The 25,753-nt window shown below is 41.8% G+C and overlaps 1 protein-coding gene across 1 annotated transcript in view; it reads left to right on the forward strand.

Moving 5' to 3' along the window:
• Positions 1–25,753, forward strand: part of LOC109969528 (Na(+)/H(+) exchange regulatory cofactor NHE-RF2) — a 26,363-nt gene extending 610 nt beyond the window's left edge. Inside the window, 7 exon segments of the mRNA XM_020616468.1 lie at positions 1–90; positions 1,025–1,318; positions 16,808–17,032; positions 24,495–24,648; positions 25,155–25,175; positions 25,177–25,265; positions 25,372–25,753. The exon segment at positions 1–90 is cut by the window's left edge and continues 19 nt beyond it. Coding sequence (XP_020472124.1) covers positions 1–90; positions 1,025–1,318; positions 16,808–17,032; positions 24,495–24,648; positions 25,155–25,175; positions 25,177–25,265; positions 25,372–25,536 — 1,038 coding nt within the window. The 3' untranslated portion in view covers positions 25,537–25,753.

Raw genomic sequence — 25,753 nt, forward strand, 5'->3', positions numbered from 1 at the left:
GGCTCCCCAGCAGAAGCGTCGGGGCTGCGCCCTGGGGACCGAGTGGTTGCAGTGAATGGGGTGAACGTGGAGAGAGAGACACATCACCAGGCGAGTAGATGTACACATTTGTGGTTTTAACTGACATGATGCCTGTACAGGGGGTCATCAACAGGTCACACTGGTTGGCATGGGACTGTATCAGGCCAGCCAGGTCGTTACCCTGCTCAATAATCTGCAAGTTGATATTGTAAAACACTGCCCACACACAACCTCACATCGCTTTTATTAAAAACCTCTTTGCCTTAGTTTCACTTTTCAGTCACAGGTTTCATTCCATGTGCCGATATCTTATCTACACAGCATCTGTACTTGGCTTGTGACAAAGGCATTCAGGACTTTAGCTTCCAGTCATTACTTTCATTGGCGTTTCTGGTGAAAATCAGCCAGTAAATGTTCACATGCTAAATCCTGTAAATGCCTAAAACTGTCTGTGTTTCACGTTTGCATGCCTTGTTGCATGCCTGTTAGTTAGATATGGTAGAGACAGCAGGTTCAGATAAGCATTTTCCCAAGTGCACACACACAAACAGCATCAACAACCTTTGTGTTGGTTTCTTTGTAACTAAATCAATCATGTTGATTATTTTGTATGTATTTCTGTGCACAGTTTCACTGTTCGTATTGGTAGAATTGCAGAGTCCTTCGGAAAAATCTCTTCTCTTCAGAGATACTGTATGTTTATTTCTCTATAAGTAATTGATGCTAATCATTGGTTCAGAACATACCTTTTTTATTTCCTGCATTCCTAAAATATCCAAGCAGTTTGTCTTAAATATACTCAGAACAACTGCAGTTCTTTATATTTTGGATGCTTCTGGGGAGACTGGTTAACTCTTCTTTTGCAAATGCACTCTATACTGGTTCTCAGATTGAGCTGCAGCCAAATATTCTGCATTGGCATCTTTAATTTTAAGGATTCTTTTATTGCTTTTCAAAGGAAATGGCCATTAAATTAGAGTTACAATACCGTCCCATCCCTCAGGTGGTGCAGCGGATCAAAACCGTGGAGCATGAGACCAGGTTGCTGGTGGTGGACCATGAGACACATGAAAGTCTGCGCAGCCTGCGCCTCACTGCCACAGAGGCGATGGCCATTCACGGGACGGGGCCTGCTTCCTCCTCCTCTCCACCAGCCACCCCCTCCGCTCCCCCATCGTCTGTCCCATCCTCCCCCACCAAGAAGCAGGAGAATGGCTCAGTGTCCAAACAGCCAGTCACAGTGAGCAGCCAGGTACAGAAGCCCACCAGGAGGTCACCATCAAAGGCTGCGAAGAAGGTAAGCTGCCCCTCCATCGAGGCACAGTGGGTTTGCCAGTGTTATAAACATCAGCATTGTTAGAGTCATCATCTTTATTTATTTTCCACTTCTCATCAGGTCCTAAAAAGCCTGAGTACCGATGTTTCAGAACCGATTCTCTGTGATGCTGTTGTTCATTCAAAATGTGGGCATAATGGTACATGAAGAATCTATAGTGAGTATTGATCTGTTAAAGGAAAGGTTTGACATTTTGGAGGCAGCTGTGGCTCAAGAAGCAGAACATGTTATTCAGTGATTGCAAGGATCCAGGAGTCCTTCCACAGCTCCTCTTGACTCCTGTCCACATGTCAGTCTCCTTTAGCAAGACACTGAGCCAAACATTGCTCCTGATGCTTAGGCCAAAATTTGCATTGTAGCACGTTGCTATCGCCAAGTGTGTACTTGTAATACTCATGTTGTGGGGACATAAATCTGTTGGGAATTCACCTTCCTTTCACTAAATATTAGAGTGAAGTCTTGGTTTAGGGTTAGAGTTTGATAAGCAGTGAATCAGAAGCGAACTGGCTAAAAGTCTTTTTTGCCCAGAGTAAGATGAATGTTGACAGCATCTTAAAGTTGATCTACAGCCAGCGGCCAGTTAGATTAACTTAGCATAAGCACTGGGTCCAAGGGAAAACAGCCTGGTTCCATCTATGGTTTAAACATCCATCTTAACTAATTAATAAATATGTTGTATCTGGTGTGTTTCCAAAAGTCAGACTAGCTGTTACCCCCGTTTCCATTGACCTCATTATTCTGTAAGCAGCTAACAGACTATGAAGTAAAAGTGGGGTGAGCTGCAGGCTTTTGGAAGCTCATCTCCAGCTGATATCTGAAGTGAACTACTGATATGAAGACACTGAGTCTCTTTTTTTTATCGGTGTAAACAAACTAGTAAATCCTCACCAGTTCTCCTCCTTAGAAAACTGACATGCAACTGGCTTTGGCTTAAAAGTAGAAGCCAAATAAAGGATTCTCAGAGATTTGAATGCTCCCAAACACAACTTAAGAACTCTTACTAGATTAGCAAACACCTTGCAGGTAGTGAGTAAACTCTTTGAGCAGATTCTTTTCAGCTCAGATGTCAGATCATTGCAGACTGGTTTTCTTGCTTCATTGCCAGTTTGAGATTAGCGTAGATGCCATGTGAGTTTATGTCCCGCTCTGTAGCCTTTCACGCTTCTGTCTCTGAATGTACGTGTCCTGAGGAAAGAACTTGCTGAAAGCATTCCAGATGCTCTGTTAGAAATTAAATTGGACAAGAAAAGCCAGAGGGCAGAGCCCAACAGAAGTTAGGAGAACGCTGACTCTGCAGAACAGGAATTCCAAAGAAATTGTATGAATAAAGACAGCTGCTGTTGGGGAGATTTTCTGAATGCTTTTGTTTTATAGATATTGCAGTTATGGTGAAATATGCCAGAGGGTATATTTACTACAGACCCTTCAGTGTTTATTACTTATCGACACAGTTGGTTGCATAATGCTCCAAAGGCATTTCATACATTTCTGTCTGATTAATTGTTCCATGCTGACAGAGAAAACAGGATGTGTTTCCGTCCACCGTGTCTCTCCTAGAACGCAAAAGTCCGTCCATCTTCAGCTTCACATGCTCCCTACCAGCGAAACGAGGCCACTCGCACTCTGCTTTCTGCATTTACACAACATGTGTTTTCATTTAGGTTTGCCCTGCCAATATGTGAGCGGCACTATTTCTACAAGAGCACTGACAGAGCCAATCAGTTTAATCCTAAATGTTCAGGACCTGGTTTTGTGACCCGTGGGGAGGAATCCCAGTGCTCGGTGGAGTCGGATTGGCCCAGCTGATGCTCAGGAAATGCGTGGAGGTCTCTCGTTTCTCTTCTTCTCTCTGACTCTAATGAAAGAATAGAAAGTTTAGCAGGACGAGTCAGAAGAACAGTGCAAAACAAAAGCAGGAAAACTGGAGGAGAATGCACAAAGTTCTGTTGAAACTTTGATTTTTAAAACTTATGGGAAAGTAGACTGAACATAAAGTGTCTCCTGAGCCTGAACATTGAAACCTTCCTCCATCACTCGATTGGTACCTTGAGTCCGCAAAGAGCTGGATGTCTCCGCTTTCTGTCCCGTCTCAGAGGAAGCTGTTCCACCACAGCAGACTCAGCACTGATACTTCATGCTGGTATAGCATATCGTGTCATATTGTGTGCCATTCATCCATGTGGCTGGTAGGGAGCTTTGGCAATCAGTGCAGAGTAATTATCACAATAAAAGCAGAGGAGAAAACAGACTGATCGGTGAAGAAGCCACTAATCACCAAGCTAAAAATATGTAGATATGTTATTCCTCTTTATGCTTGTCTTGGTGTCATTCACAGCTGTAAATACAACCTTATTTGCTAATGAGGTGTTTAATTTTTCTTATTCTGAAAAGTAGAAAAGTGCTGAGAGCAGCACATTTCTTTTCATATTTTATTATTTAAGGAAAGCTAGGAATAAAAAAGATAAGAAAAAGAGCAGACAGCATTTGGACCAAGGTAACCCAAAACTGAGAGCAGCTAATAACCAACCGTGGATATTTGTTGGAAGGAGTTTCAGGAAGTGGGCCCCCCCTCTATGGGGCAGGGAAGTTTAGAAAGCAAAGATCTGCAGGGTAGTGGAGTCAGAGTAGAGAAGGAGAGTAGTGGAAGATGAAAGCTTGGCACTGACTATGAGTGTGCCAGTGTGTCAGTTATGTTTGCAGCACCTTTCTTTCTGCTGAGGATTGTAAAATAGTTTGCAGATATGCTACAACCAGGCCAAAAGAGAACTGGATTAGCTGGACAGCACAGCACATACTTCTGGTTCATGCATAAATGAGCTCAAGAGAGGACAGACATGGAAAGTTACCAGGTGAGGTGAAAGGGACAGGTGCACGCTGGCGTTCTGCAGGGGAAGTCAGTGGTTGTAAGCGTGGTTGCTGATTTGGCCCACTCACCAACAGTCAGCACTGGCAGCTGCACCAATGGATAACACACAACTCGTAGCACCTGGTTGCACAATTCTGCCTCAGAATTTCACAAATCTGAAAATACTGTCACAAATATTTAGGGACCTCTCTGATGTCCATCATGAATAAACATCCATAAATCTGCTTAGAGAGCATAGGAATAAATGCTCTTTAAAAGTGCAGAACGTGCCTGTTTGTAGGTTTTCCTCAGTATAAAAGTAATCTAGTGGTAGTCTTCTGCAAATCCATGGGTACGTTGCAACACGGACTGTGAATAGCTAATTCAGAATACTTTTAATAGTGTCAGTTTACCAACATGTAAACAAATATAAGCCAGAAAATGAGGCTTATAGACTGATTACATGGAAACCCATACACTATACCGCTTATTCCTGAACAGGGTCACAGGGGCCAGCTGGCATTGGGCGAGAGGCGGGGTCCATCCTGGACAGGTCATCAGATTATCACAGGGCTGTTACATAGACAAACAACCACACATACTCACACTCACTCCTACGGGCAGTTTAGACTCAGCAGTCAACCTAAGATGCTTGTCTTTGGACTGTGGGAAGAAGCCAGAGCACCCGGAGAGAACCCACGCAGCCACAGGGAGAACATGCAAACTCCACACAGAAACACCCCAGGCTCAAACCCAGAACCTTTTTGCTGTAAGGCGACAGCGCTAACCACTGCATCACCGTGCCGCCCTACATGGCAACATTATATCTCAAAGCCACCAAATTACAGGAACTGTAGTTCCAAAGTTTAGCGCATGATTAGCCCCACAAACAGGGGTTTTGTTGTCTCAGTTCTGCCAGAGGAGGGGCCCACAGTTTTATTTAAAAACCCCTTCAATAGAATATGAGCTGTTTCAGTATTAGAAATATAGCAGCACAACTCAAAAAGTTTTAGGTTTTTATCTTCTCCTCTCTGTCAAAGCAACAGGGGCCTTTTGTAACTACAGTTTACATTATACAGTAAGGCCCTAAAAGACACACTGCATACACACACTGAGAATCACACTGTGCTGAATTTTGAATAAATGTGCCATGTTTGGAGCATCACACTCATTATCCATCATATATATACACTATGTACATCTATAAGTTAATTGAAAAATTATATATTTGTATTATTCCATACAGCTACGTACATACTGTGGCAGGTGTTTCAGCTACGTCCAAATGTCCACTTTAGTGTTCGGTTTGAGCACAGGCAGGACAGAAATGGATTCATCTGCAGTGTTTGTGTTATCTGCCGACAGCTGCTAGCTACACTGTAGCTCAGATCAGGGTACAGAGTCATTTTTCAGTCTGTCGCTCTCATTGACAGGATCTCTAGGTCCACTTTGAGTCAGCTAAGGATATCTATTCTGAATTACCACAGTCAGTAAAGTGAGATCTAAATGATTTAGGTATACAGGTAAAAATACAGCACGTACCTCCAAAAATGGTGCCCCCGCCCCGACATTCAGCATGGCATGATGTACCTTTTTATTCTCTGTAGATGTATATGGACACAGTGTAAAAATGCTTAGATGTGAGCCATTTCATCAACTATAATCAGTTGCCCAGTAAATAGTTTAGTTTGATTGTGTGTGTGTGTTCCCTTGATTGCATGACACTTGTCCCCCAGGTGTATTTTTTGATGCGTTCCTGTCTTGTTTACTGTCTTGCTCTTGGTTTGTGACACAGCGGAGCCAGTTGATGGTGGACTGCTCACCCAGAACTTCTCCATGTCTGTGTACATGTTTATGTCTTCGTGCCAAACGCAAAATGTACTGTATTGATTCATAATAATAAGTTATATTTTTATCCCCTCCATTCTTCATGGTTTTACTGCATTTCTAATTCAATGTCACAGACTAGAGGTCATGAACAAAAACATTCCTCTCTGTTTTCCTCATTTATTCACCAAAGTTCTCCAGCACAGCAGCTGAGTCATGTTCGTCTGGTAGAAATCCAGTGTTCAGGCCTTAATTTACCACTACTGTTGATCTTGACAGTGGGTTACACAACATTATATAAGCCTGGTAAGCCAATGTGCAAAGTGTGAAAAGGGAAAAGGAAGAGATGGAGCTTTACAGAATTGTGCATACAAACCTAGGGACCCTTTCTTTCTCTTTAATGTGACCATGTTGACTTTGCCCTTTAATCTTTAGGGTTATTTTCAGGAGCTTTGGAGCTTAGCAACATCACATAATGGTTCGTCTTGTTCAGACACAACTCAGTATGACACAGTAGTAGTACTAGTACTGCTACCATACAAACAACTAGCATGTGAGTAGCACTTTGTGTTTTCATAAGATTCACTACATCGTGGACTGCTATAGATCATCTGCTCCCTCTGTAGCATGCACATGCATACATCTGTTAAAACTGTTAAAGAGAGAGGAGGGGTCTGTGTTTGGCCTGTGTGTGTGTGTGCATGTGTGTCTTTGCGTGGTCAAGATTGTTATACAACCTTGTGTGACGTATTAAGATTCAGAGCATATTGTATGCTTTATTTAGGATGTACATCTGCAGTCACGCAATGGGAGACTGTCCTCCCATTAAAAAACAACCCCAGTAAACAGGTTATTACGATGCATAGTTACGTTTTATTGTGCGACAATCTAGAGGTTGTGTGAAACAACATCAGTCTTTAAATCTACAGATTTCACAAAATCCTCCTACAGAGCATCTATGTAGGAATATCTGTGCATCTTGATAATCAGCTCATTTTAGAAGCTTTGGTATCAGAGTGAAACAGATCTGCATGAGAAAACTGTGGACAGAGAGGAAAGCATTTAAAGGTCAGGTCTTGAGGTCATTGTGTCAGGACTGGATAAACAACAACAGTAACACTCAAGGATCCCTGAGAGAGAGCAAGAGAAGAGGGCAGTAAACAGAATAAAAATCAGAGGCACTGTAACAGTAATGTGCTTTGTGAGTGAACTGTAGACTCACAGCAAACATCTGTTCTTCTGACATGTTCTTCTGCATCTCTTTTGTATGTTGTCAGACAAGCAAAGCCACTCATTTCTTGTTTAGCACATTATCCTTCAAATGCCCCTTTGATAGCTGGTCTTTGTGCCACTGCAACCAAAACATGATCATTAGTTTATAACAATACAAAGTGATGACCAAGGTTAGAGTCATATGTCTTCTTTGTCCTGTGTAGTGTCTCCTAATGTTCAGGCTAATAGGAAAAAGATGTCGCTGTCAGCTCTAATATAACAGCACACAACGCAGGGGTTGTCATGACGTTGTCAGCACTTGTGGTCGTCTGTGCACGATTTCCGATTGCTACCCAAATGCATTATAAGGGGGGAACAGGTCTAAAGTTGTTTTGTTGTTGCTTTGAAAATTGTCATTGTCATTTAAGGCCTGTAGCAACACAGCTGATATTTTATGTGGCTGCAAACAAACTAAACTTTTCATATTCACTTGAAGTGAATATTTATTTTTCTAGGAATAAAAAATTCTCAGATTAAAAAATGTTCATTTACATAAATTAGATTTTCACCGACCATACATTGGTGAGAGCAAGTGAGTGTGCAACATCTGGAGTTGGTGTTGAAGACCTCCTCCCCCATCTTTGAATACCAACTGCGTTACATCAAGATGCAGGGGTCTGGGTTCAGTGTGTGTGTGTGTGTGTGTGTGTGTGTGTGTGTGTGTGTGTGTGTGTGTGTGTTTGAGAGAGAGGTGAGATAACAACCCAAATTCCTGGAGTTAAAACATGGTCTGTAGGATGTGGAAGGGTCAAGAATGGGGAACGGGAAAGGGTGGAATTTACTACAGTAGGTAGCATCAAATAGCACACACAGCTGTGTATTGTGTTAAATGTGTGTGGGTGTGCGGAGGTGAACACAACTGTGTGTCTCTAGGTATTATCTCCTCATGCAGAGTCAATCATATATTCATATCCTGAAAACCTACGGTGGCCCTGAGAGATCAGCACACTGCACACTTTGACAACACATGTTGAGCATTTAGAAAAATGCTGCAGATGCAGTTTAGTTGTGTTTCCAGTGTGAGCAGCGTGCTTCAGTATTTAGTTGCGTCTTCTCATTTTGCAGTGTTTTTTTTTTAAGTTGTGTAAATCTTGTCTATTTGCATGTTTTCTTAAGTCACTGTGCACTGCACTGTCATGATGAATGCACTGCCCACACAGCAGCATCACCAACAAATACAAGTGAGCACTGTAAAGTCAGAAAAATACAGGCAGCAAGAAAATTCGCCACTGCCGTACCTCGTCATTGTGACCGAAAAGGCCTTGAATGAAGTGAAGAGAACTTGTGTTGCTATTGTCATGTGTTCATGATCTGGCAAGCAGAGGCAGTTTCAGCCTTGCTGTCACAACTGTGCTGTTTCACAGGTTTATTCCTGGTCCAGAACACTCACCATGTTCAGTCTCTTCAGTCTGAATCTGCTCCCTACTGCACTCACAGCTGTGAGCCCGCATACATTCCCACACATCCATCCATGCAGCGCTAATACACTAAAAAACACACTCAGGCGTTTGTTTCTACTGTCCCACCGGCTCTGCTACAGTATGTTTCTCTCTGCTCACACATCGGGATCTTGGATCAGTTTATTTGTAGCTGTCTTTTGCTCCATGTGGGAGGCGATTGGATGTGATGGGAGAGAGACTTTGTATCCGTATGGATCAACTGGGAATTCTAGTAACACTTGACAAATGAGAAGAGGAGGCTGAGGTGTGGTTAATATGTGAGAGATGGGAGAGTGTGACAGGATGTGTGGGGTGGAAGCAGACAACAATTCCCCTCTAATTGATTCATTATGCTTAGGGAAGTGGAAGATGTATGTATATTTATGGTATCTGCTGTCTCCTGCACACACACACACACACATATATACAGGATCAGTCTTTTGCCTGGTGTCATCTATGAAGCCGCCACACAGCGTGTTTGTGTCTCCATGATGTCACATGTACAGTACTTCTTCCTCCCCCTGTGCTTTAAGTACACACACATACAGAGACAGTTATTTAACAGATCTGATCATCTGTAAGCTGTTCTCTCAATTAATTTTGTTTAGTCTATAAACTGTTAGAAAATTGTGAAAAATATCTGTTACATTTTCCCAGAGTCAAACATGATGCAACCAAAGAATGACTTTAATGATTGATAGACATTTTCAACTTGGTGTGTAAGCTCTGCTAACATTCACACATCATCCTGCATGCTAATACACGCTGAGAAAAACACATTTATACTCCAAAGGATGAGGGATATCTGCCACACACTGATAACAAGGGTGTGGCCACACACACATACACACATTACATCATCAACATCAACTGCTGTTTTATCACAAAAAAACAGAAAAAACAGAGGTGGAGCGAGAGAGAAATGAATTTAATGGAAAAAAACATCTTTAAATCTAAATACAGACACGCACAAACATCAGCACTTATAGCGTAACTGCTGAATACATCAGCATCACCATCAGCCCACACATTTTAAATGGCCGTCTAAATACAAATAGGTGGAAATGTTGCGTTCTGCAGCGGCTTCGCTCCTGCTGCTGCGACTATGCTGTAACACATGGCACTCAAAGATAAGAGAGGGACAGAAAGTCAGAAAGAGTTCAAGAATTTGAACAGCAGGATCGCATGAAACGGCATTCTGTGATGTACAAAACATAAAGAAGATTAAGAAGAATGAAGCGTAGAAAGACAGTGAGAGGCAGATGGTGAAAAAGCAAGAGGGGGTTGGTTTGAAATAGTTTTATTAACATCTGCATGATGTGTTCGGACTGTGAGACTGACAGACACAGAAGAACATGTTGAAACACTGTTATCATGCAGGTTATTCCATTATCTATAGCACTTATTCCTGAATAGGGTCACCGGGGGCTGGAGCCAATCCCAGCTGACAATGGGCGAGAGGTGGGGTCCACCCTGGACAGGTCACCAGTCTATCACAGATACAGTTGGTTAGTTTTCTGGACTTTGTACGTGCTTTGTAGAAAAGTTGGGCTCATTTTGATGCAGTCTGTTGCATAGACCCCAGGAACTATTTTTCACCCTCACATGTAGAAAATATAGAATCAGTCCACACCGTAAAACATCACCCTCACATGTAGAAAATATAGAATAGCTACATCAGTCCACACCGTAAAACGTAGTGGTGTCATAATAACAGCTATTCAATTGTGGCATGGCAACATTTTGTTTTTTGTAGCCCAGTATCCTTGTGTTCTTCTTCTTGGTGTTTTTGTGGCTGTTGTCAAACAACGAAACAGTGCATTACTGTCACCAACTGGACTGGAATGTGGATCTGGAAGCTCCCTGTTAGAATCTTTTGAAGGCATACGGTTTGGAACTACGGAATTTTAAAAACCGTAGGAAGGTGGTGGTTGGGGGCGATCGATGGGTCTAGACCCAGCTTGTGATTACCATGAGATAATCTTCTGTGCACATTTGAAACTGAGACATGCCGACCGTTATGAAATGGTTACCTGAAGGTATTTCCCAAAACCTCACAGACTCCTCGTAGCCTTTCCCCTAATCCTAACCACGTACATAACTGCTGTGCCTAAACTTAACCATGTATAAGCACTGCCAGAAAAACGATGTCACAGTTTTCATAGCTATTATACATGTTGCCGTGAGGCTGGGTTGCATGTTGAGAGCTGACCAAAAACAGTCAGAGCATGGCAGCAACACTGGGACACATTTGTTTTAGTTTGATGCAACCGGCGTTAGTGCCACGAGGGACCACACCGCAGGCTTTTGCACACATTCTTCATGTTGCTTTCTTGGCAGTTACTGTGGGTTAAAACAGGAACTACTGTGCTCATGTACAGTAACTCTTTTTTTATTTTTACAGATTTCATTGTAGCATTCCTTTTTGTCAAAGGCAGGTTAAGAGGTTAAGAGCAGTAGTTTCAGCCTTTCATTGCTTAGCAAAGTCAGTGTTTGGATCTCTGAGTCACAATTTATGAGTGTTTTGATTTTGTAATTTTTTTTCTAGCAGTGACATTAAACTTCATAAAAGAGTTGAACCTTTGAATCCCCAAAAGACAGCTGAGCCTTGACATTTTAATGTGTGCAGCAGGAGTAGTACAGCGTTTGTTGTGACACTGATAATCTTTTCAAAGGACAAAAACGTGTTTAGTGAAGTACATACTGTATAATATTTTTGGCACATTGAAGGGTTGTGGGGACGCCCTGTCATTTTGCTCTGAGCTACAGTAATTACTAATCCAAATAAGTCAAGCTGAGTGCCGTGGTATCAGCAGTGCTCTCAGCTGTGTTATGTGACATTTCAACACTGTGCAGTATATTTGCTGTCATGAGTTTTGTAGCATCAGTCCAGCAGCTTTTCAGGAAGCTGCATGCAAACACCAACATCCATGCCTGTTCCATCAGATGTTTAGACCAGACTGACAGAAGAACTGTAACTGCCTTGTGGCTCTTTTGATTGCTTGATTCATAATCAAGACATGGATGCAGGATTTTTCTGTGTGCAACCCAGGAACTTTTCTTCCCTTTCTATCAAGAATTTCTCACTCTGTGAACTTAAGGTAAAGAGAAATCCTGCCTCTTAAAACTAAGGTATATAAACTTAAAACTGTTAAGTACAAAAAAAAAACCTCCTGCAGCGCATTGTTCAAGGTTGTAGCATCGAAATCAAGACACGGCACCTTAACAAGTACAATAAACAGCATAATGTGGACAGTTATGATGAGGTGGAGAAACAAGACAGTGGCAGACTTTCAGCTGCTGCTTTTTCTCGTTCACTCACTCCTGAGCTGTGAACAACAGGTACCACACGTAACACGCTCACACAGTCATACTGCAGCAGAGCAGGAGACTGTAAACAGATCTCAGCCGGCCTGGCCTGGCAGAGCGGTACTGGATGCACAAAACTAGCCTTCGTATCACAGAGCTGTTATGCAATACACCACAGTGGGGACAAAAACGGTGTTAATCGAGATCTCCGGCCATTCCTCCTGTGCTCATGTTCTCTCTGCTTCCTGTCCTCCACATCTGTGCATCATCGCCCCCTCCGCCTGTCCTACTTCTTTTTATCCTGTTGGATCCATCTCTCTTCCATAATTCACTCTGTTTTCTATCCTCTTTTCTTTACTTCTCATTTTTAGTCTCCAAACCCCTCTCTGCTTTACTCCAGCTGCTTGTCATTTCCTTTCTCTCTTGCCCTCCTCCCACTCCTCTCTCTTTCTCCCCCTCTGTAAACTGGCCATTTTTGCTCTGCTCCTCTATGGTTGAGCAACACCTGAAGTAGTTGCACACAAACGCGTGTATAAACGCTAAATAAAATTTCTAAGACAATGGTTTTCTAAATTTGGTAAAGCCCTTTTAAATGACTCATATGGGCTGTGCTAGCACTTTGAAAAGCTGTAGTCTTTGCATTACAGTGTCACACAGACACAAAACAGCTCACCTTGTTTTGAAAAGTTAGCCCACATGTTTAAGCTGCAGTTTTTCTGATGGGACTGGTTCTACTGGTTCCACTGCTATCTCCATAGTAACTGGCTGCCCCCAATTAAATTACAAGAACATTCCCCAGCAAAAAGTTCATGCAGCAGAGCACACACACACACACACACACACACACACACAGCCACATGTTTCTTGCAAACAACACAAAATGTTACAGAATTATTAGCAAAATGCAAACGTTATTCAGTCTAACACATTGGTTGGGTTGTTTGGATCCAAACTCTCTGAAGACATACTTGGACAAGTCAGTTGTCAAACAGTGAAACAATGGTCAATTGTTACATAAAGTAAGTACACTTGGATGTACTGTGTTTTCCAATTTGTGTTACAAGTCAATGTTTTCAGCTGTTCTGACACTGTAACCTTTCTGTATTGCAATTTCTACATATAACGTCCACCTGTTACCCGTCCTGTTACCTATATTCTCCCTTCTTTATAAATGTAATTAGTCTATGTTTGAAACAAATGGCCAACAGATTCTGGGATAGATGTTAATTTCATTAGTTTTTTTTTTTGTTAACTTTTTGTCAGATTTTATTGTAATCACAAAAAGGAGCAACTGTGCACAGAGCAGTTTGCCTGCCAGAGCTCACCGAATAGTTTCAAATACAAAACTGGAGCAGAGTGTCATGTTGCTGTCAACTCCAGTGGAATTTTTCCAAGCAGAGAAGTAATGTTAACAAACTGGGATAAGGTTTTTAGGTTATGGAAGAACTCTCCCCAAAGCCATAAAAATGTACATCAGGGCCAAAAAACTTTACCCATTACTTGCCTTCAGTATGGACACACAAATGTAGTGGCATTTGGTGTGTCATTTATCCACAGTGATGGGCGGTACAGGTTAAACGGAAAACAGTTCATAAGATATTACACAATTATGACTCAGGGTTCAAAGGAAAGTTAGCCTTCTGGTTTATAAGAATTTGCATATTGAGTTGACGATAATCTCCTATGGGAAGCATGTAAGTCAGAGCACTGTTGACAAAATGCCCAACATGCATACACACACACACACATGCTGGGATTGTGTATGGGACAACAGCACACACAAACACACACATGCATGCCCAAATGCACCTCATTATGTTCTGGACCTGCAGTGAGCTGGTGATGTTGACTGTGAAAGAGTTAACGGCGGCCGTGATCCATCCATTGCAGTTGGCCATCGCTCAATTATTCAACAAGCTGCGATCTAGTTTCATCAACTGCCAACATCTCTGCCAGCAGCCATGCAGAGGGAAATACACAGTACACGTGTGTGGGTGTGTCTGCACATGCACATATACACATGCACTAAAACTGGTAAGCTGGTATGTTTTCATTCTGAGTCATAAACCTCAAAAATGTCAGACCGGCCTTATTCACAGTCTTAGACACAAAAAACCTGCTGACATGCTACTAATGGAAAACGTCAAACATTTCTAATGTAATCAAAAGTGCGTAACAGAGCCACAGAGTTAAACACCAGCCTTGTGTGTTTACAGTATGTTCCCCACACATGTGAGCTCCCGGTCTGACAGAAAACAAAGGCTTATTGTACCAGTAAGCAAAAGGAATTCATGGGATGGCACATGTTCGTTTGACAACACATCCTCTCAGTCTGACACCAGGGTCAGTAGGTGTGTGTGTGTGTGTGTGTGTGTGTGTTTTGGGAACAAACTCCATAATGCAGTAGGCGTGAAATATTCCATACAGTTTTCCTTACAGAACAACGACCTGACTTTTCCATGACAACTTGTTTTTAGCTGTGCTGTAGTTACACGCCTGGAACAAAAAACGGTACTGTGGTTTTTTCCAACTGCTTCTCCTCCCATGTTTTGAAAAATGTCCATTGCTGATAAGTGAACACTTTCCTGATGACAAGGTAGTCTGTTGACAAAGGGGGACAACAGTTCAGTTTTCTTTCACCCATTAAAACACCCACAGTTCAACCAAACACGGTGACGCTCATTTAAGAGAGGCTGTGCGGCCCCTGTGGCTGCTCCAGTCGTCTTTAGCTGACACACAAACTCTTTCAGACCAGGAGTCTCTGTCTCTTCGTACTGTAATCCACCATCAGTTCAGATTTAATGCACCTTGACACAGACACACACAGTGTCATGTTGTCACCCTCCAAGACACTCGGGCCTGTGGCAGACTTACACTATCAAGCTCTATCCAATCAAACACAAACACAAAAACAACAAGTGTCCTAAATGTACTCTAATGTCGAAGGCACAGAGTGTAAGAGATGGCGTAGGCCCCAGGAGGTGATTAGTGGGGTGCGGACTGGCATTGAGAGGCACTGTGAGGTTAGACTGGCAGACGCTCGCCTCTCCTTCCCATAACAACTCCCAGCTGTGCACTCTCACTGTTTATCTTAGAGGAGCTCCTGTGCAGTTCCAGTCCTCCCCGTCATCTCTTACTGGAAACCCCTGTCACCTAGTTTTTTGCTGCACCACTCTGCATTTCTGCTTGTCCTTGTATGTGTTTGCTGTATTTCTACAGGCTCTACACAACTTGTACTGTTTCTTTTCCTAGACTCTTTTTCTCAGTGTTCTCACTGCATCTAATTTTCTATCCCTCCCACACACTCTCTCGCTCCCTGCTTGTTCCCTTGCTCTTCTCCCCTCTTTCTGCCGCTGTTTCACATTCGCCCAAAATTCGAGGATGTTAAGACATTTGATTTTTATATTTATAATGTTTTTCTCCTTTGAAAGATCCACCCCTGGTGCTTCCTCTCCAGCCAGGAAAAGAGCGGACCTGGAGGGAATCATGAGAGTTGAACTGTGCTGAATTATTCTGCTTGTACTCGCTCTTCCTCCTTCTCAGGGCAAGCTGCCCAGCTCACCCTAAGGATTTTGGTGCCTGAAATTAAATTATATTTTGCCATCTGTGTATTTTTTTAAAGATCGAGGGCTAGAGTGGGAGGCAGAGTTGTGGTGATCGAGGCTTTGTCATGATTTCTAAGATGCATTTACAATAATCACATGGAAAATTGAAGGGAAGATAAAGTTTGTGGAAGTGAATAAGTTCAAAAATGGTCAGAATAAACCATCAAGCATCTTCTCCTTTCTATACACTGCCCACATACTCCATATGTATTTTTAGCAGGCACATGTAGATCACGGTGCTAGCTTCACGTATGCAGTGGAAACAACAGACAAGTTGCATAATATGGTTGCAGACCTGTCCTGTGCACACAGTGTGTGTACTGTATGTTCTTCTTCCCTGTGGGTTACCCAACACCTACTTTACCTGTTGGTTATCTCACAGTTATTATCTGCTGAGGTTACAGAGCAGGCCACCATCTATCAGCGCTCTCACTGCACTTTTTTCCAGTGTGTGTGTGTAGGTGGTAAATCAGTGTGATCATACTGTAGAGCTCAAGGCACAATTATACAGTGTCTATAAATGTCTTTATCCAGCCTGCTAGAGCTGCCAGTGATATGCTGCGAATGGACAGTGTCACGCCAGAATGAGACTTCATAATAATAATCTAGTCTCTGACTGGATGGCAGCACAAAATAATAATAATTTTTTCAGAATTATTTGATCTCATTGGCAGTATACATTCTCCCCGCCCCATTCAAATCAATGAGGTGAGTGTCAATAACACCTGTCTGTCTAAGGCAGAACAGTTCAACAGCAGCACAGACAACAGCCTCCAAAATTATTGTACGGTTAAAGAACCACCTCTCTGAAACAACTTCAGCAAAGACTGAAGGGAGGAGTTTTTGTACAAGTGTTGTGAGATGTACTGTACCTAATAAATTGACACCTGAATGTACAGTAGGTTAAAAACCATTTTAAACTCCCTTGATTTGGTGTCTCCAAATCCCAACTGAGAATTTTCACATGGAGAGAACCACACTTGTGGTATTTTACCCTGAGTTTTAGTCGTATTGTTCTTGCAGTCTGTCGATAGGAGAACTGTACCTAAATGTGGCTGTGTACTTAAACCTAACTGAGAGAGACAAGCAAATGGGTGAGGGTTTGACGTTTATTAGAGGACAAATCCATACTATCTCCCTCTCCCTCCTCCAGGAGGCTGCCCAGGCTGAAGCCCACACCCAGGCCCAATCTGAATCACAGCCCCAGGTCGACCCATCAACGCTCGCTCCGCGCCTGTGCCACTTGGTGAAGTCTGAGGCAGGCTACGGCTTCAACCTCCACAGTGACCGGTCGCGGCCTGGACAGTACATCCGCTCCCTGGACCCAGGATCACCTGCAGACCACGCCGGGCTCCGGCCACAGGACAGGCTCATTGAGGTAGGAAGCAAAGTGGATACATGCAGGGACGTCTCCTACAAATGTAATCTAATACAGTAGTCCTGCAGTAAATGCTCCTCTGCTTATAAAGTGCTAATTCAGCTCTACTTTTAATCTTGAGGTGTTTCTGTATTGGAATGCAGTAATTCTCACTGCTTGTCACTGATACTTCCATAAAGAAGGACACATCTTTTTTTCAATGCATTAATTAGTTTCAAGGCATAAAACAAACAGCAACCAAATAAAATAGTTACATATATTTCTAGTCACAATTTATTATGATTTGTAGTTAATTTAGTTACATAAAACATTATTAAAATCTTTAATAGCATAGTAAATATAATTTTTTTATATTTTGTTGGCAGCTAAATTGAGTATTGAATGTATTAGAAGTACAAATGGCTATAGAAAACAAATTAAACTAGGAAGCACCCTTCCACCAAGAGGCAAGTTCGTTTCCCTATAATACCATAAAAGCAATATTCCCATGATAGTTTGACCCTCAAAATATGATTGCTTGACCATGAAAACCTACTGCTTGCATTGGAAATGTTGCTGATATCATTATTAGTTTAAAAGCTATTAAAAAAAACAACAGATATTTATATTCAAAATAAATATGTGAGATGGAGCGAGACGCCCTGAATGCACCGACTAAATCCAACAAAAGTACAAACAGAAATCAGTCATGTGTACATTTCTAAAAATAGGGTGACATTTATAATAATGTTCATAGTGATTCAAAAAAGTTGCTAGATTTAACTTTAGCTGCTGTAAATAATCGCTAAATAATAAAAAGTTGACAGCAATTAATCCACTGATCAAATAGGGAAATTCAGGTATCCGGTAGCAACAGCAATAATTATCATCATCACAGCACCCAAAGTAAATGTATAAAAGTGTAAGACTAAAATACAAGGTGGAAAGGTATTTTAAAAAATATAAGAAATAAGAATAAGCATATAGCAATATATCGAGTAACATGTGGCAGGTATACAGTATGTATAGGGTAGACATAATAAATAAAGGTACATGGGGTACCTGTGTACAAGGACAAAAAAACAAATGCCAGTATGTGCAAGAATGAGCATTATGTGTAAAGGTAAAAACAAAAGCGAACAGTGCACAGCTCAGTAGCATAGTCTCTGCCATCAGGCCCCCCCCTCAAAGCACCAGGTCCTGTTTCTAAGGATAACAGAACCTGGAGCCTGGAGTCTTTACTGTGTGTCAGACTGGAGAGAGAGGAGAGGCCAGGTTGGCCATATGGGAGAGGAGAGCCAGATGTAAATCAGTCTGATCGCAGGGGCTGACACAGAGCAGGACATGGGGGAGGAGGGATGTGAGAGTGTGTGTGTATATGTACATCTTCTTATGAAACACTGAGAGAAATAGAGACAGAGTGTGTTTGATCAGAGAGAAAGAACACCGCAATGAGTGAAGATGCAGGAACAAAGAGAGAGTTTTAAAAGATGACAAGCTTCAAACGATACTGCAGAATCAGAGAAGGTAGAGGCCAGTGACTCAGATCTCTACGATGGGTGGGGACATAGTGTTCAGTCAGCTTCCCAGTTTAAAGAATACTGGGAAGCTGACTGAATGCTGGTAGGAACATCAGCATTTTAATCAGCAGTTTTTCACACAGTATTCACTCTTCATTCCCATGACCTTTGTCCTCACTGGCTGTATATCAGTGTCAAGCCAGGCTGCAGAGCCAGTCAAACAGGACTCCATCAGGGTCTGATAATAAGGTTAAACAGGGTTCATTTAGCATCTTCCAAAAATATAAAGAAATATATTGGTGTTTTTTTTATGTTAGAGCCAAATTTTCCACAGAGTTTTTGATGCATTTCTTCAGGTAGCATTCGGTTCCATTTGCTAGCAGCCTGAGAGGTTCAAAGGAAGTACCTAAAACATAGTATAATGGCAAGATATCCTTTAGAGAAATCAAACACAGGGTATTAAAGGAATAGTTTGACATTTAGGAACGTGTTATTCACTGTTTCCCCTTTGTGGTGCATGTTCTAAATGTTTATATATTTAGAATTTAGACGTTATGAAGCTAAAGTTAATGTTTCACCCTGCAGAGTTTATAGTTTTTCCAGTAGGACATATTTTAGTGATGCACATATTCCTCCCGACGGAGTTTGTTGTTTTTCAATGGGACATGTTTTAGTGATACACACCGCTAGTAAGTTTAGCATGAAAACAGTCACAGGTTGTCTCTCCTTCCAATCTATGTATCGAACCATCCACTTATCTAGCATAGCACGACAAACTGTGGAGCATATATTTAATACATATAAAAATGTAGAAAGGCCCGCATCAGAAGGTTTCCCGACTCTGTGAGCCCGCTCCATCTCAATTTCTTGATGAATTTGCAGTTTATCCTTTAATATTTCCTTCACCTTACATTCCGCTTCCGTCCAGCTTTCTCCAGCTGACTCCTTGATTCCCTCGAAGATCAGGTTTTTTCGCTTGGACTGTGCTTCCAAATGCTCCATTTTATCCGTTATAGCTATTAGACTCTCACAAGTTTTGTAGACATCATCCCTTGTTTCCTTGGTTTGTATTTTCTGTTCACCCATGGCTGCTTTAATCACATCCACATCTCGCTGGGTAAACTGCAAACTCGTTTTTATCTCCTGTATTTCTCTGGTCATGTCGTCTTGTTATTTGTCTCCATAAGTAGTTGCACAAAACCTTTGAAGTTGTCTTGTTGTTGGCTCAACAGTGCGGTGTACATCTGCTTCTGCTGACTCAACATCTCTGTTACTTGCGCCGCTGAAATATAATCCTCTTCTGCTTCAACATCCTCGTTTGTTTCTGATTTATTAGCTCTTTTCCCTCTTGGAGGCATTTTAATAGTTGTAGAATTTGTTCAAAGACTTGAAAATGTAGAAGATGTGAAAAATCGTAGAACAGACAAGAGGAGCAGTCAACTTTTCAGATTGAACTTCTCCTTACGAGAGGTTCCTGTTCAGCAGCAAAACTCTCCAATCTGAGCTGTTGGGAATCTCCAGGCTCAGGTTGGAGAGTTTTAAATGTGGTGACATGTTCATTTTCATCAACAATTTTCAGACGTGGTGGTGTGATTTCCATACTGTAGTAAACTGAACAGAATATATAAAAAAAACTTCCTGATATGTTTTCAAAATGAGTGAGCGTAGTACAAACTAATAAACTAAATGGAAAACTGCCAACATAGACCTGTAACTGTGATCTGAGAGCTGCATATTCTAAATCACACCTCACTGACAGACTTAGTACTACAGGATACTGATGTACTGGTGCTCCGTTGGAGCATTAGATGGATGCTGAGAGTGTGTGGGAACATCCTGTAGCAGGTCACTGATGGCAGTGACAGTCGAGTAACACACAATCATGTATGCAGGCACATCCACTGTGAAGTTGGAAGGAAGTCAAGACACAAATTCAGTTCAGCCCTGTTACTGCAAAGATCTGAACATAAATTACAGTACAAAGAAATCAAACAAGATGTGCAATAATATCTGCCTAGTTTAGAGCAGAAACGTAGTTGACAGAAAACGAATCAGCGTTTATGTTGATAGTTGACTAATTTTGCAAGCAGATAAAAACATTTTCCAACTGCAGCTTATCCACTTTGGAGATTTGCTGCTTTTATGTATTTTATGTCATTAGAAGCCTAATAGTTTGGGATTTTGTGCAAAACAAGACATTTAAGATGTCATATTAAACTGTGATGGACAGTCTTTTACTATTCTCTGACATTTTACAGACTAAATCAATAATTTGTTGTTCCTGACAAACATGAAGTGGGAGATTTTTTTAACCCGACCTGTCCAGGGTGTACCCTGCCGCTCGTCCAGTGTCAGCTGGGGTTGGCTCCATCCTGTGTCCACACCCCTTTTTGTTTTTTTATGTGAAAAGGGAAATGTGTGTTTGCTGTTAGCATGAGCTTTATCAGATCTGAAGTGGCATCTGCAGTTTCACCCCCGCCTAATAACTTTATCCCATTGTTTTAAATTTGTTTGGGCAGAACAATCTGAGCCCCTGTTGGGTGAGTTGGCTGTGTGTGTGTTAATTGCAACCATCATCTCTGACCATGCATGTGCTATCTGTCAGCAGCTTGTTAGAGAGGTGAAACACCATGACAGCTCTCTGTCTCTCGCTTGGGATTACTTCCATGAAGCCATAAAGCTGCTCTGAGGTGATCTGACACCAGTGTGCTCATGTCACTCTCTCCCACTCACGTCACAAAACAACACGCACACTTACATCCTACACTGTCATCTAGCACAGCGTTTGTTACTGGAGACAAAGTCAACCAGAAAATTTGGTGACCCCCCCCTGACCTTTGCTCTAGTGCCACCATCAGTCTGATATTTGTGGCTTTTACTGAAATGTCTTGAGAAGTAAGATCAAGATCAAAGAGTTTTATTGTCGGTTCACTATATGAGCAGGACATACAGAAAAATCTAAATACTGTTTCTCTCTCACCTAATGTTGAATGCCCATACTATAATAACTTATGAAATGTACATGGACAGCAGTGCAAATGACCAACAGCAGCAGATATGATGGTAAAATGAACAGTCAGCAGCAGATTTGCCTGTAATATAACAGGAAGGGGGAATGTATTGAGTTTGTCAACAGCAGGGGTAGTCTTTTTATGTTCTGTGGTGGGTTGTGGTCCAGGGGCAGAGGGGGGGAGGTAGTGAACAGTGTTCAGCATCCTCACAGCCTGGTGGATGAAGTTGTTTGTAAGTCTGGTGGGCTGAGTGGGCCTGGAGACTCCGATACCTTCTCCCTGAAGGCAGGAGTCTGAAGTGGGAGTGTGTGGGGTGGATGCTTTAAAGGTTTTCTCCTGAAGTCCACAACGATCTCTTTAGTCTTCCCCACATTGAGGAAGAGGTTGTTATTCTTACACCACTGGACCAGTTGGCACACCTCACTCCTGTAGTCGGCCTCATCATTGTTGGTAATGAGGCCAACTACAGTCGTGTCATCTGCAAACTTGACAATGTGGTTGGTGCTGTAGGTTGGCACACAGTCATGTGTCAGCAGTGTGAAGAGCAATGGGCTGAGCACACACCCCTGCAGAGCCCCCATGTACTGGGTGTGTATCATACATTCATATCGCATGCTTAGAATAAACTGTGGACACTTAGTAATCCATTCCATTTTCCTCAAATGCAACCACCAGGTCACAGTTTCAGTGTATTCCCTGTCATTTGTTTTATGAGCAAATATTTGCATGTTAAACTAAGAGAAATTGTTGACCTCTACACTTGATTTGGCAAATGTACCACCCACTCCTTTCTGCGAAAAAGTGTGCCAGCTTTCTAGGAACATAAAATTCATACTAATTTATCCATTGAAATCAGATTCTAAATTAGTTTTAGTCAACAAAGAGACTGCACAGCTGCTGACTCAGCTTTGTTTCATTCTGTTTATATCATCATGTAAATCACTTCTCATAGTTTGCTGCATGGTCCAGTTTCAGGCCACTGGGTTCTTTGTGTTAGACAAAGATTCACACATTGTGAAATTTCATTTAGCTTTTGTGAAGCTAAACTGGATGTCAAAGAGTTAAAAGTCACACATCGTGCATCATATTCATGGATGTTTAGATGCATTTTATATTGTTTTGATCAGTCCGAGGTTAGTCTGTTGCTTCATCTTGCACACACACGGACACACACCAACCACATCAAATATGCACCAGTAGACTTCAGGTGGCCAGACCCTCTATGACATTGATGAGACATGCACTCAAATGCACACAAACACACACGCCTACACTATTATCACAAGGTTCCCTGAGGAATAGTCCCATGAGAACTAAGCTTTTGATCCTGCAGTGTGTATTAATAAGCCCTGTGGGCAGAGAACAGAGCGTATTGTCCTGTGTGGGATGGACTATTAATGAAGGGCTGTGAAACATGATACAACACCTGTTGTTTGACTGGACACAAAGATGCTTGTTCTTGCTGTATCGAACTGTTTGTCTGTTTCCCTGGCTGACTGATGATTTGCCTGCGTCTGTCAGGAGAGGAGACAGGTGGAGCTGTTCACTTTTTCCTTCTGTAGATCCTGCTTCTTCTATTTATTTTACTTCCTTTCACTGTCTCTATTGATTTTGTTTTTCCGTACTTTTTTCTCTGAAAGACCTGTAAAGTCTGTCTCTATTTGCCTACATTCCTATTGTCTACATTTATTTCACCCCATTTCCTTAATTACAAATTAATACAAAAGCAGACTTTAAAAGTTTGCACCTTCCTTGACTTTAATACATCCCTTCTTGTCATAAGCAGTGAATTTTAAACAAATTCCCCCTCAGGACTGACACCTGAAACCCACACTACAGTCGTTGTCCAGGGAGAGCCATCAATAATTGAGTGTACTAACTTTGCATGGTGCAAAGCTGCTTGCCCCAGAGAAGCCAAGGTCTAGACAGCACTGTTGGTAGCCCTCCAAATGCAAAGCATCTAGATATAACTAAACAATAACAGGCTGTTGTGTTTTGCTAGCTACATGTAGAGGCCAAGATAAAATTGTCACATGCACACATGCTCATTATGCTCCTTAGTTTAGATGCTTGTGGCCATGAAACTGATTGTAGAAGTTACTTAAGAAGGGTTTTCTTTCACTGTGGTACACTGTACCTTCAAGTTCTATCCACAGCTGCATGTACAGCTGTCCAAAATGCTTTCCTGGAAGAATTCATAATTCATAATAAGAGTCTCGACAGCACTCTGAAAGATGTGTTGAACAGTGTGTAATCAGTATGTTGTTGCAGGGCTCCCCCTGCTGGTTGAACGAGGTAGCTCAGTATGTCAACAATGGAAAAAAGAGTGATGGGGGAAATGTATATACAGGTGCTGTACTGATAATAAAAGTGAATTTAACTCATTTCAGTTGGGAAAAACAATTTGGATGTTTATAAAATAAATGGGATCCAGAAAGGTTGTTAGAGGGAATGTGCATCTGCACTCGTTGACCATGTCCACATATTTTGTTATTGGCCATATAATGAGCTTTTCTGGGAGAAAGTGAGATGTTTCCTGTCAAGGATTTTGAGTTTTAACACTGATTCTTTACTACTCTTTCTGTACACAGTCAAAATACTATAACTCTAAGAGCTGTGGAAAAAAAAAAAAAAAAAAAAAAAAAAAAAAAGATATATGCTTCCTAAAGGTCTTAATGGCTGCAAGTAAAAAAAAAAATATCCAGAAACTTGCTACTACTTACACCCTTCATCTGCAGAAAGATGAGTGTGACAAAGACTGGAAGAAATGTGATAATTACTGTCAACATGGAGACAATCAATGTATCAGATATGACTTACTAGCTTTCCTGCCGGTTGTTTACTATGTGGAGACATAACATCTGAAAGCAGTCGATAGTCAACTCACAAAACAATCAGAAAGTCTCCTTCCTTCTTTTAAACATCCTTTTCTTTTGTCTCTGTCTGTTTCAGGTAAATGGTGTAAATATTGAAGGTATGCGTCATGCAGAGGTGGTGGCCTTCATAAAAAAGGGGGGAGATGAGACCTGGTTGTTGGTGGTGGACCCGGACACAGACGAACACTTCAAGAGGAGGGGGGTTATCCCCACAGTCAATCATCTCAAAGGTAGGACCACACCAGTGTAATTTGGTTCCAATTGCTTGAGACAAAGTTCTCTTATTTCAGTTAATTTAGTTAAAGTGAACTGTGCTGAGTTTATAAGCAGCTGCTTAATAGATTTCATCAAAACAACAGCTTCATTAAAATTCAGTTTTTCTCCACAAATTTCAGCTGACCTGTTGTAGAACTTAACTAGAAGTAATCCAGGTCATCGCAGTCTCCATTTTCTCTGTAATTTGTGTCATGTGCCAGAGGTCTTTCTGGTAAACGTCCTGGTAATGTATTAGGAAATTGCAGACCCATAAAATAAAGTATGTTCAGGCTTAAAGTCAGAGGAAAGGATTGTGCCTGACTCTCTCCACTGATTCTTGAATTAATTAGGTTAAAACACTGTCAGAGCTTAAAATGAATTACACAACATGACAAAAGTGAAAATGATAAATTATCACTTGGATGAAGGTTTCTTCACATGGCACCTTCTGCGTGCATCGTTTGATTGATTATTTTCACAGACCATGATGGTCCGTCCATATCCCCCCAACCCTAAAATCAACGGCAGCTCCACCACACAGTCCCTCAGGTCCACACACTCCAACTTCAGCAGCCAGGGCAACAGCACACAGGTCAGTGAGGATATTCACATATGGTTCTGTCTTTGGTCCTCCAGATGAAAAATTATGGCTCTCAATTCTATCTTTCTTTCCATCTTCAATAACATGTCCTGTGCAGTTGGCGGATGATGAGGGTGCCCGGCTGTTGGACCCGTTCGCTGAGATGGGCCTGAGACTGAGCGCTACAGCAGCAGAGGAGAAGATGAAGGCCCATGCCAAAGAAAAGAAGAGGGCACCACAGATGGACTGGATGAAAAAATACGAGCTCTTCAGTAATTTCTGAGATGTTCCCTTCCAGGGGACACTTCAAAGACCAAAGGACAGAGCTCTATGCAGGGACAAGCTTGTGCTGTGGGAGAACGCCGCTCTTACTACTCAGATCATGGTTTTCATAGAGACAGAACTATGATGACCCTTTAATAGAAGATCATTTGTTCCTGGAATTAAAAGTGACAAAAGGATAAACATGTCCAGTGGATTTTACTTTTTTAGCCACTTCA

This window comes from Monopterus albus, unplaced genomic scaffold (genome assembly GCF_001952655.1).
Source record: "Monopterus albus unplaced genomic scaffold, M_albus_1.0 scaffold174.1, whole genome shotgun sequence".
Lineage (NCBI taxonomy): Eukaryota > Metazoa > Chordata > Actinopteri > Synbranchiformes > Synbranchidae > Monopterus > Monopterus albus.